The following is a 13,476-nucleotide window of genomic DNA, read 5'->3' on the forward strand; positions in this document are numbered from 1 at the left end:
CTGTGCCTCAGTTCCCTCATCTGTAAAATGGGGATGAAAACTGTGAGCCCCACGTGGGACAACCTGATTCCCCTATGTCTACCCCAGCGCTTAGAACAGTGCTCGGCACATAGTAAGCGCTTAACAAATACCAACATTATTATTATTATTATTATTATTAGAGGCAGGGAGACGGACACCAATCCAAGTAAACAGATATCAATATAAATTAAAAAAATGAGAGATATAGGTGTAAGTGTTGTGGGACGGGGGGTGGGGTAGGAAGAGCAAAGGGAGCAAGTCAGGGGTATGTGGAAGGGAAAGGGAGATGAGGAAAAGTGGGGTTTAGTCTGGGAAGGCCTCTTGGAGGAGATGGGCCTTCAGTAAGGCTTTGAAGGGGGCATGTCTTTTGTGGGTGTTGAACCTGAGGGGCTGGACACAGTTTGCATCTCAAGGTATCAATTCAGGAAAGAGTAACGTGGGCCGACCTCTGGGGTAGATGCAAGATAATGTCAGAATAAGAATCATCCTCGGTTTAGAAACCACCGATTGAGTCATCTTTCTGAGTTTTTTTCTTTTGTTGGCTTCTTCTTGATATCGTCATCAATCAGTCGTATGTATTGGAGAAGCAGCGTGGTGTAGTGGATAGAATCCGGGCCTGGGAGTCAGGTCATGGGTTCTAATCCCTGCTCAGCCACTTCTCTGCTGTGTGACCTTAGGCAAGTCATTTCACTTCTCTGGCTCTGTTACCCATCTGTAAAATGGGGATTAAGACCGTGAACCCCATGTGGGACAGGGATTGTATCCAACCCAATTTGCTTGTATTCCCCCTTCTAGACTGTGAGCCCGTTGTGGGTAGGGATAGTCTCTATTTGTTGCTGAATTGTACTTTCCAAGAGCTTAGTACAGTGCTCTGTACACAGTAAGTGTTCAATAAATATGAGTGAATGAATGAATGAATGAATCCACCCCAGCACTTATTACAGTGCCTGGCACACAGTAAGCAGTTAACAAATACCAGAATTATTATCATTATTATTATGTATTGAGCTCTTACTTTGTGCAGATCACTGCATTAAGCACTTGGGAGAGTACAGTATAACAAAATAACAGACACATTCCCTGCCCACAGTGAGCTTACGCTGCACAGAGCACTGTACCGAGCACTTGGGAAAGTAAAATAGAACCGAGTTGGTAGACACTGGTCCTTGCCCACAGAGGGTTTACAGTCTAGAGGCGGAGACAGACAGTGATATAAATGAATAATGTACAATATAGAAAGTATAGATATGGGCATAAGTGCTGTGGGGCAATTGGCAAATGCCCAGAGGTCCCAGATCGAAGTGTTTAGACAAAACAGAAGGGAGACGGAATTGGGGAAAAGAGGGCTTAATAATAATGATGGTATTTGTTAAGACTTACTGTGTGCCAAGTACTGTTCTAAGCGCTGGGGTAGATACAAGGTAATCAGATTGTCCCACATGGGGCTCACAGTCTTAATCCCCATTTTACAGATGAGGTCACTGAGGCCCAGAGAAGTGAAGTGACTTGCTCGAGGTCACACAACAGACACGTGGTGGGGCCAGGATTACAACCCATGACCTCTGAATCCCAAGCCCGGGCTCTTTCCACTAAGCCACGGTAGAATGGCCTCATGGCGATCGTATTGGCTTACACCGAAAGAGAAGCAGTGTGGTCTAGTGGCTAAAGCCAGGGCCTGGGAGTCAGAAGGAACTGGGTTCTAGTCCCAGATCCGCCCCTTGTCTGCTGTGTGAACTTGGGCAGTCACTTCACTTCTCTGGACCTCAGTTCCCTCATCTGTAAAATGGGGATTAAGACCATGATCCCCACGTGAGACCTGGACTGTGTCCAACCCGATTTGCTCATATCCACCCTGATGCATAGTGCAGTGCCGGGCACATAGTAAATGCTGAACAAATGGCATGATTATTGTTATCCTTCAACAGAAACTTCTTGCCCTGAGAAACCAAGACCCAGGTGTGGTTTAGTTTTTGAAAAATATCCTCTAATGAGAGAAAAGCCATTCCAGGAATTCAATACCAAACTTCTCTATATCCACACCTACTCCCAAATTGAACCAAATTGTCCATTTTTCCGTTTGGTCCCAGGAGTCAGCGAGCGTACTGACTCCTCTCTAACACGGGGTCTCAGAAACCAGCGAAGTCGCCATTTCCTACTGGGGGCCGCCCGCGCCGTTACTTCCGAGCATAAAAGCTTCCGAACAAATGACCGTGAAATCCGTTTAGCCGGAGCACGGAGGAGAACAGAGCCTTTCAGCCTCCGCGTTGGGTGGCCCGAGTTTTTCCGAACTGCCAACAGGCCGGTGGCGCCCCGTGGCCGTCGGGTGAGCTTCTCTGCCCCGGCAGGACCAGACTGCGCCTCACAATAATCACAGTCAGATTAATTGAGGTGTTTGTTAAGTGCTTCCTATGTGCCGGGCACTGTAATAATAATTGTAGTATTTGGTAAGTGCTTACTGTGTGCCAGGCACTCTGCTAAGCGCTGGGGTGGATACAAGCAGATCGGGTTGTCCCACGTGGGGCTCACAGTCTCAAACCCTATTTTACAGATGAGGGAACTGAGGCCCAAAGAAGTGAAGTTATTTGCCCAAGGTCACACAGCAGCCAGGTGGTGGAGCCAGGATTAGAACCCATGATCTTCTGACTCCCAGGCCTGGGCTGTATCCACTAAGCCATACCGTACCAAGCGTTGGTGAGAATGAAGCAAATAATAATGATGATACTTGTTAAGCGCCTTCTGTCTGCCAAGCACTGTTGTAAGCATGCCAAGCACTGTCTAAGCACTGGGTTGGACACAGGCCCGGTCCCACATGGGGCTCACAGTCTTAATCCCCTTTATTATAATAATAATAATGATGATGATTATAACAACAATATAGGTATTTTTTAAGCGCTTACCAACTGCCAAGGACTATACTAAGCGCTGGGGTAGATACAGGCTAATCAGGTTGGACACAGTCCCTGTCCTACATGGGATTCACAGTCTTCATCCCCATTTTACAGATGAGGTAACTGAGGCCCAGTGAAGTGACTTCCCCAAGGTCCCACAGCAGGCACGTACTGGCGCTGGGATTAGAACCCAGGCCCTTCTGACTTCCAGGCCTGGGCTCTAGCCATTAGGCGACCCAGCTACTAGTCTACTGGTATTACTACTAGTACTGTTATTTCTAATAATAATTGTAATGTTTCAGTGCTTACTTTGGACCAAGCACTGTAGTAAGCACAAGGGAAGATACATGAAAGATAACGAGGTTGGACACCTCTGAAAATAACAGGGATAGAAGATAACTTATTTCTGCTCCGCTGACCCACTCTCTCCTCAGGGAGCCTTTTAATTTAGTCCATTTTGAAAAGGATCGATCTTGGCAAACCAAAAATTGACCATCATACTCACCCAGATGCTTAGTGCAGTACTCTGCACACAGTAAGCGCTCAATAAATACCACTGATTGATAATTCAAGCTGCAGGAATTGGAGGAAAGTCTGAAAAGAATCGAAAGGAAGGCATTTTCAACTGGCTTCCACTCTCTCATTATTGTATTTCTCCATGTCATATTTTCAAACAATCATATGAAATAAATAACCACACATCAGCCATGTTTTTCCCATATCCTGACCAATATTTTGGCTGTTTTTCAAAAGAATTGGAATTTTGAAAATTGAATAAAGGTTTCTAAAATACCAACTTCAGAAAGTTTGATTTAATTTGTGGAACAATTCTGTTTCTCTCTCTCTCTTTTTTTCAATAGAGGCTTTATTAATTTAGTCTAGTTACTTAGTGCTTATATTAAATAATCTAATAAAAGTCAGGGTTATAACATAACGTTTCCCAAATGTGAAGCAGCGTCTATTACATGAGACAACATCTTTCTGCAGCAGAATGTAAAAGTCACGTATAGAATTTCAAGACTGCAAGTGGGAGACTTTATTTCTCCGGGTGGAAGGTTTCAGGAGGGTCGATTTTAAGGAAGAAGGCGCCTAGCACTCAAAGAATTAAAAGCTTGTGCAGACAGCTGTCTATCAACGCCCTGCTCATCAGGCAATAATAATATTAATAATAATGGTGCTTGTTAAACACTTACTCTGTGCCAAGCACCGCTCCAAACACTGGGGTAGATACAAGTTAATCAGGTTGGACACAGTCCCTGTCCCACGTGGGGTTCACACTCTTGATCCCCATTTTACAAATGAGGGAACTGAGGCCCAGAGAAGTGAAGTGACCTGCCCAGGATCATACAGCAGACACATGGCAGAGTCAGGATTAGAAACCAGATCCTTCTGACTCCCAGGCCCGGGCTAATTCAGCAGGATGACAGAGGCCTTTCCCACTTCCAATTTCCCTGCTGCTAAACGAGCGAGTGGAACTTGGAAATTAAAGTTAGCGTCTTCCTCCTTTGAGGGACTCTCGAAACGTCCACACAGCCCTGACGGTCTCTGCGGCTGAACTCATTAAAAGAGTCTCCTTCCCCTCCACCACCCACCCCCTCATCTGCCTGGGAGATTTATTATCCATTCACAATAGGTGTGTGATCTCTGGTTGAGTTTTAGGCAAGTTCGCATCACCAATATAACCACATCAGGTATTCTCGCCTCTCCCTGAATTATTTATTATCATCTGCAGCCCTGCTTTTTTCCCCGGGGGAGTGGTTTTAGGGGCATTGTTTGCTTACAATCACCAGCCTTTTCCACCAATCCCAGTGCCAGGAATTTCCTGCTTTTTGACCGCAGTCCGGCTTTCACGTCGAGTTCCACTTGAAATGAAGCACGTGGCCAGACACCCACCTCCTATCCTCCCCTGACACCTTTCTTGTGTGACTCAACACCACAGTTGATGGCTAATATGTTGGCCAAGTTCGTAATCTTTATCATTTGACTTTGCACCTTCTAGACTGTAAGCTCAATGTGGGCAGGGAATATTTTATTGTTATATAATAATGATAATAATATGAATATTTGTCAAATCACCTACTATGAGGTCAGGGACTGTTCTGAGTGTTGGAGTAGATATAAGCTAATCAGGTTGGACACAGTCCCTGCCCCACATGGGGCTCACTGTCTTAACCCCCATTTTGAAAGATGAAGGAACTGAGGCCCAGAGAAGCGCAGTGACTCGCCCAGGGTCACCCAGCAGACGGATGGCGGAGCTGGGATGAAAACCCATGTCCTTCTGGCTCCCAGGTCCAGACTCTAGCCACTGGGCCATGCTGCTTGTCACGCCAGTGGTGGGGAAGCTAGAGGGCCAAAGGGGAAAAGTTATGGACAGGAGATGGATCCAACATTGGATGGATGGATAGGTGGGTGGGTGGGTGGATGGATCGCTCATCCTATTCCAAATGGATTGCTGCATCAGCCTCCTTTCTGACCTCCCAACCTCCTGCCTCCCCCCACTTCAGTCTGTACTTCACTCTGCTGCCCAGATTATCTTTCTACAGAAAAGTTCTGGGCATGTCAACCCCCTCTTCAGAAATCTCCAGTGGTTGCCTATCAACCTTCGTATCAAGCAAAAACTCCTCACTCTTGGCTTCAAGGCTGTCCATCTCCTTGCCCCCTCCTACCTCACCTCCCTTCTTTCCTTCTCCAGCCCAGCCCACTCCGCTCCTCTGGTGCCACTAACCTTCTCACTGGGCCTCCTTCTCACCTGTCCTGCCGTCGGCCCCCAACCCACGTCCTCCCTCTGTCTTGGAATGCCCTCCCTCCTCACATCTGCCAAACAACCAAACTTCTCCCCCTCAAAGCCCTACTGAAGGCTCACATCTTCCAAGAGGCCTTCCCAGACGAAGCCCCCCTTTTCCTCAGCTCCCCCACCCCTCTCCGCATCGCCCTAACTCACTCCCTTTGCTCTACCTCCCTTCCCTGCCCCACAGTGTTTGTGTACATATGTACATATCTATAATTCTATTTATTTATATCATTGCCTGTTTACTTGTTTTGATGTGTATATATCAATAATTATATTTATATTGATGCCTCTTGTTTTGATGTCTGTCTCCCCGCTTCTAGTCTGTAAATCCAGTGTGGGCAGGGATTGTCTCTCTTTATTGCTGAATTGTACTTTCCAAATGTTTAGTACAGTGCTCTGCACACAGTAAGTGCTCAATAAATACGATTGGATGGATGGATGGATGGATGGATGGATGGATGGATGGATGGATGGATGGATGGGCAACCAACCTTAATTTTGCCATACCTCCTGGGGCCTCTGTCCAAGACAGAGTCCTGGCCTGGATAGATCATTGGTCTGATCCAATCAATCAGTGGTATTTATTGAGCTCTTGCTGTGTGCAGAGCCCTGTACTAAGGAGCTGGGAGAAGACAGTACAACAGAGTTGGTAGTCATGATCGGTGATCCCTACCCATGAGGAGTTTCCAGTGTGCAGGAGGAAACTCATTGAAGTAAATTAGGAAAAGGGAATGTTGCTTCGGTTCTAATGGAATTTGCAGTTTCTGACTACCACCTCGACCTCCTTGCTGACCTCGTTGACCTCCTTGCCTCCAGCCTCTTCCCTCTCTGGTCCATAGTTCCTTGAAGCAACATGGCATAGTGGATAGAGCCCAGGCTTGGGAGTCAGAAGGACCTGGGTTCTAATCCCGGCTCCTCCATTAGTCTGCTGTGTGACCTCGGGCGAATCACTTCACTTCTCGGGGCCTCAATTACCTCATCTGGAAAATGGGGATGGAGACTGCAAACCCCACGTGGGGCAGGGACTGTATCCCACCTGATTTGCATGTCTCCAGCCCAGCACTTAGTACAGTGCCTGGCACATAGTAAATGCAACGTGGCGCAGTGGAAAGAGCACGGGCTTTGGAGTCAGGGCTCATGAGTTCAAATCCCAGCTCTGCCACTTGTCAGCTGTGTGACTGGGCAAGTCACTTAACTTCTCTGTGCCTCAGTTCCCTCATCTGTAAAATGGGGATTAAGACTGTGAGCCCCACGTGGGACAACCTGATTCCCCTGTGTTTACCCCAGCGCTTAGAACAGTGCTCTGCACATAGTAAGCGCTTAACAAATACCAACAAACAAATACCAACATTATTAAATGCCTAGCATATATCACAATTCTTATGTTTTATTATTATTATTGTTATTCCCTCTGCTGCCCAAATGGTTTTCTAAAATGTGTTTATTGAACACATCTCCCCACTCTTCAAAACTTCGCTGCTGGTTTCCTGTTCCTCTCCTCTGGAAGCAAAACTTGGGGTAATTGGTTTTAAGAGATTCAGCGCTTTCTCTCCCTCCTATTTATCCATTCTCTTCTCTCACTAGAGCTCAGCCTACACTCTTGAGTCTGCTCAAGCTTACCTCCTCCTAGGCATCATGCTCATCTGTCCAGCTACCCCCTCCCCGCTTCTTGCTCAACCCCTCCCCACTGCCACACACTCTCTCCCCTTCCATATCAGATGGACATAACTCTCCTGGTTTTAAATCCCTCTGAATTCACACCTCCTCCTGGAGGTCTTCCCTGATTAATCTCTCCTCCACCGTGCTTCTATCCCTACTAGTGCCCTAGAAGTTCCTTCTGAGCAGGGATCGAGTCTACCAACGCTATGGCATCTCAGGTGCTCGGGCCCCGCTAGAATATCTCCTTTCTTAGAGACATCCTCTCTCATCCTGCACTAGTAATTTGGAAAGGTTGTGCTCCAGGGCAGAGATTCTGTTCTTGTGTTTAAAATTACAGCTTAGAGGCAATTTGTGCAGTGAAGAACAGCAGGAGACCCAGGATCTCTCTAAAACCTGTGGAGAAGGCAGGTTAGCTGTAGATTGCGTTTATTGGGTGGGTTTTCCCAGATAAGGTGATGCACAGATCTATAAGTTAGGATATGGAAATAAGTGCCCCCGGCTGAGGGTGGGGAACATATCACGTGCTTAAAAGAGAGAGGTCTTGGCCCAAAAGCTCAGAACCGGAATCTGGAAGGTGACCTGATTTTCGATAGTTTTGAACCATTGTCAAGTACTGGGACTGTGCCTTCTTGCTGGGGAAATCTGTCCCTCTGCTTAGCAGACCTCCAAACTGGACACGAACCCCAGCACCTTCTTCAGTGGCTAGTGGTTTTCCCGCTGGAAATTTGGGTCCCCCTCAGGGGACAGCTGAACTCCGGTCTCACATTCTCTCCTCAGTTTAAAACCGAGTCCGGTATTTATTATTATTACTAACAAAGTAATAATTATTAATAATAATGGTATTTGTTAAGCGTTTACTATGTGCCAGGCACTGTACTAAGCACTGGGATGGATGCAAGCAAATCGGATTGGACACCACAGTCCATGTCCCAATTGAGGACCATAGTCTCAATCCCCATTTTATAGGTGAGGGAAGTGAGGCTCAGAGAAAAGTGACTTGCCCAGGGTCACACAGCAGGCAAGTGGTGGAGCTGGGATTAGAACCCATGACCTTTTGATTCCCAGACCTGGCCTCTATCCACCTACTGAGGCACCCCACACCCTGGAAGGGCTATAGTCTCCGGGCTTTTGCGCTGATCTTGTCAGAGAATGCAGAGGCACTTTTTTTGTTTTCTTCTTCAGTGGTATCTGTTTAGCTTTCACTTTGTGCCAGGCACTGTACTAAGCGCTGAGAGAGATACAAGTTAATCAGGTTGGATCCAGTCTTTGTCCCACCTGGGGCTCACAGTCTTAATCCCCATTTTATAAGTGAGGGAACTGAGGCCCAGATGAGTGAAGTGATTTGCCCAAGGTCACACAGCAGACAAGTGGCAGAGCACTTGAATGAGGGGCAGGGAAACTTGGGGAAAAAAACCCCAAAAACCAAAAATCCAGAGTCTCACTGGTATCTGATGAAGTTTGTTGTAGAAAGGCTTAAAGCACTGACTCCATTTTTCTTACTCTCACTCATCATCAGTAGTAATAACAAGAGGAGCCACGTGGCCTAGTGGAAATAATAATGTTGGTATTTGTTAAGTGCTTAGTAGGTGCCGAGCACTGTTCTAAGCACTGGGGAAGATACAGGGTAATCAGGTTGTCCCATGTGGGGCTCAAACAGTTTTAATCCCCATTTTACAGATGAGGGAACTGAGGCACAGAGAAGTTAAGTGACTTGCCCACAGTTGCACAGCTGACAAGTGGCAGAGCCGGGAGTCAAACTCATGACCTCTGACTCCGAAGCCCAGGCTCTTTCCACTAAGCCATGCTGCAAGATCCCGGGCCTAGGAGTCAAGGGACCTGGGTTCTAATCCCGGATTAACTACTTGTCTGTGTGTGACCTTAGGCAAATCTCTCCACTTCTCCGGCCTCCGTTTCCTCATCTGTAAAACAAGGATTAACTCTTCCTCCCGCTTAGTCTGTGAGCCCCATGTTGTGCAGGGAATGTGTCCAACCTGATTAATTTGTATCTACCCCAGTGCTTAGAATGATTATTGACTCATGGTAAGAATTTAACAAGTATCTTTTTATTATTAATAATGATAATAATAACAGAGAAAACTTGCTGTTGCTATGCATTGAGGTAGATCCAAGATAATTTGGTTGAGACCAGCTGTCCGTCCTATTCAGAGCTCACAGTCTTAGAGGGAAAGCAGGTCTCTGCCATGGTACAGATGAGGAAACTGAGGCTCTAGGATTAAGTGACTTATCCAAGGTCACACAGCAGGTGACCAGCAGAGCCACTAAAATTCAGGCTTCTGACACCTGGACCTCTGCTCTGCCCACTAGACCATACTGCACCTTCCAGTGTCTCTGATCTTCCTTTTCCCAAGTAGTTGAGAAGAGAAGCAGTGTGTCCCAGTGCGTAGAGCCGGGCCCTGGGAGTCAGAAGGATCTGGATTCTAATCCCGGCTCCGTCGCTTGTCTGCTGTGCAACCTTGGACTAGTCACTTCATTTCTCTGGGCCTCAGCGACCTCATCTGTAAATGCGGATTAAGACTGGCAGCCCCACTTGGGACAGGGACTGTATCCACCCCAGCGCTTAGTACAGTGCTCGGCACAGAGTAGGCACTTAAATACCATGAAAGAGAAAAAGTCATACTTCAGACATCATATTAATTGTCCCCCCTAGACTGTAAGGTCACTGTGGGCAGGGAATATGTCCGTTTATTGTTATATTGGACTCTCCCAGTGCTTAGGACAGTGCTCTGCCCACAGTAAACAATAAATACAGTGGAATAAATGAAATCCATCACAGCCGCCTTCTCGTGGTCGGGCAAAGTCCCTGGGGAGGCCGGTAGTGCCGGTGGCCGAGACGTCCAGGACAGTCGGCCCACGTTCCTCTCCGTCTTTGTGTCCGGTCCAGGCATCATCAAGCTGGGCAGGTGGAGCCCCCTACCCCTGAGCTACGTCACGGACGCCCCGGACGCCACCGTGGCCGACATGCTGCAGGACGTCTACCACGTCGTCACGCTCAAGATCCAGCTGCAAAGGTGGGTGGACCCGAACCCCGGCCCCTCCGCCCCTTCTCCCCCCATCCCCGGCCCCTGGCCTTCTCCTCAGCTCCTCCTCTGCTGCCTGAGGTCTCACCCCCTGAGGGCTAAAATGGACGCCTAAGGAGTGGGGAGAGGTGACAGGTTCTGCCCGCCGCCCCCAGACTTAAAGGGACCCCCTGAGGGGTGTGGGGAGGGGCAAGGACCGTGGCGTTCATTTGGCACTTTCTCTGTGCTCAGCACTGTGCTGAGCGCCGGCGAGAGGCGAGAAAATTAGGTCAGACACTGCAGTCCCAAGAGGGGAACCTGAGGAGGGAGAGGGAGAAGCAGCATGGCCTAGGGGGTAGAGGCCAGGCTTGGGAGCCAGAAAGACCTGCGTTCTAATCCCGAATCCGCCACTTGTCTGCCAAGCACTGTTCTAAGTGCTAGGGTAGTTACAAACTAATCAGGTTGGACACAGTCACTGTCCCACAAAGGGCTCACAGTCTTAATCCCCAATTTATAGATGAGGTCACTGAGGCCCAGGGAAGTGAAGTGATGAAGCAGTATGGAGTAGGGAATACAGCCCGGGCCTGGGAGTCAGAAGGTTCTATTCCCAGCTCCGCCACTTGTCTGCTGTGTGACCTTGGACAAGTCACTTCACTTCTTTGGGCCTCAGCTCCCTCATCTGTAAAACGGGGATTGAGACTATGAGTCCCATGTGGGGCAGGGACTGAGTCCAACCCCATTTCCTTGTTATTCCTCCAGCTCTTAGTACAGTGCTTGGCACATAATAAGCACTTAACAAATACCACAATAATAATTATTATTATATGCCCAAGGTCACACAGCAGACAAGGGGAGGAGCCGGGATTAGAACTCAGGTCTAGAGCTGGGATTAGAAACACCCCCCCCCCCCCACTGTAACGCTTAGTTCAGTGCTGTGCACACAGTAAGAGCTCAGTAAATACAAGTGAATGAATAAATAAATGAATGAAGGTCCTTCTGACTCTCAGGACTGTGCTCTATCTACTAGGCTAGGCTGCTTCCCACTAATTAATATCAGTAACTATTTGGATACTTGTTCAGCTCCTAAAAGGTGCCAAGCACTGTGCTAAATGCTGGGCTAATGACAAGATAATCAGGTTAGACATAGGACCTATCCCACCTGGGGCTCACAGTCTCAGGGAGAGGAGAAGAGCTCTTTATTTCATCCTCCTTTTACAAGTGAGTATATTGAGGCCTAAGTGAAGTGGCTTGCCCAAGGTGACCCAGCATCCGAGTGGTGAAGCCGGGATTAGGACCCAGGTCTCCCGACTCCCAGGCCCGGGCTCTCTGAGCTGAGCTAAACCCCCGCCGAGTTGCTCAACAAGCAGTCCAGCAGTGATATTTATTAAGCGCTTCCTGTTTGTAGAGCACTGGACTGAGTGCTTGGGCGAGGACAGAGAAGTGACCCTGTTCTCCGGGGGTCCTTGTGGCCGGCTGAGCTCGATGGTGGGAGCCTCCTGCCACTCCCCATGGGGGGATCTCCTCTCCCTCCGCTCCCCACCCCGCCTCGGGTCATTGGGTTTCCCAGAGTTCCCAGAAGCAGCGCGGCTTAATGGAACGAGCATGGGCCTGGGAGTCAGAAGGCCCTGGGTTCTCATCCCGGCTCCGCCACTTATCAGCTGTATGACCTCGGGCGAGTCACTTAACTTCTCTGGGCCTCAGTGATCTCATCTTTAAAATGGGGATGAAGACTGTGAGCCCCACGTGGGACAACCTGATTACCTTGTATCTACCTCAGTGCTTAGAACAGTGCTTGGCACAGAGTAAGCGCTTAGCAAATACCATCGTCATCATCATTCCGGCTCTGCCACTCGTCTGCTCTGTGACCTTGGGCCAGTCACTTCTCTGGGCCTCAGTGACCTCACCTGGAAGATGGTGATGAAGAGTGTGAGCCCCATGGGGGCCAGGGACTGTGTCCAACCTGATTAAGCGGTTTCTCCGCCAGGGCCTAGAACTGTGCTTGGCACATGGTAAGCGCTTAATAAGTACCAGGATGATGATGGTGATGATGGTGATTTCCCTCGGGGTTGGCATCCTCGGTTTCCTTTAGGAAAATGGAGGATGGGGACTTGGAGGGGGCCGATGATTCCCCAGATCGCGGCCTCTCGTGAGCCACCCCTCACGTGCCGGCTGGCCGCCGTGTACCGACCATCCACCGTGACCTTACCACTCCTCGTGCCAGGGCAGAGTGAGGAGCGCCGGTTCTCCTGGGGCGCCCAGCTTAGTCTGTTGTGTACAGTCACTGGTTCCCCACCTCCTGGCCCTCAAAACCTCCCCACCTCCTCCCCACACCAGCACAACACCAATACCCCCTATACACACACTTCCATGCGTACACATCCTCCCACCTGCACACTGATACACACAACTTCTTATTATTGTGGTATTTGTTAAGCACTTACTATGTGTCAGGCACTGTACTAAGGGCTGGGGTGGACACAATTTGCTTAGTACGGTGCCTGGTACATAGTAAGCTCTTAACAAATGCCAACATTATTGTTATCATTATTATGACAAGCAAATTGGGTTGGACTTGGTCGCTGTCCCGCTTAGGGCTCACGGTCTTAATCCCCATTTTGCAGATGAGGTAACTGAGGCCCAGAGAAGTGAAGTGACTTGCCCAAGGCCACACAGCAGACAAGTGGCAGACACGAGATTAGAACCCAGAACCTTCTGTCTCCTAGACCTATGCTCTAGCCACTTTGCCACGCTGCTTCCCTACCTTCACACACAGACCCACGCTTGCAGACCTGTCCACACACCTACACACCTACACTCACAACTAAACACACCCCACCCCTGCATCCCCATACACACACCCACACCCGCACACTCTTACACCCACCCAGAGACACCCAAACTTGCACCCCCATACACACCTACACCTTCCCACCAATATTCATTCAGTCGTATTTATTGAATACTTACTGTGTGCAGAGCACTGGACTGAGCTCTTGGGGAAGGACAACACAACAATAAATAATGACAATCCTCGCCCACAACGAGTTCATGATTTAGAGGGGGGAGACAGACATCAATACAAATAAACATCAATACAATA

At 48.6% G+C, this 13,476-nt stretch overlaps 1 protein-coding gene across 1 annotated transcript in view; it reads left to right on the forward strand.

The window, feature by feature from the left end:
* The window catches only part of SATB2 (SATB homeobox 2), a 188,458-nt gene that overhangs the window by 80,558 nt on the left and 94,424 nt on the right, over positions 1-13,476 (forward strand). Inside the window, exon 5 of the mRNA XM_029069788.2 lies at positions 10,262-10,388. Within this exon, the coding sequence (XP_028925621.1) occupies positions 10,262-10,388 (127 nt within the window). The remainder of the gene's footprint in view (positions 1-10,261; positions 10,389-13,476) is intronic.

The sequence above is a fragment of the Ornithorhynchus anatinus genome, chromosome 7 (assembly GCF_004115215.2).
Source record: "Ornithorhynchus anatinus isolate Pmale09 chromosome 7, mOrnAna1.pri.v4, whole genome shotgun sequence".
Classification (NCBI taxonomy): Eukaryota; Metazoa; Chordata; class Mammalia; order Monotremata; family Ornithorhynchidae; genus Ornithorhynchus; species Ornithorhynchus anatinus.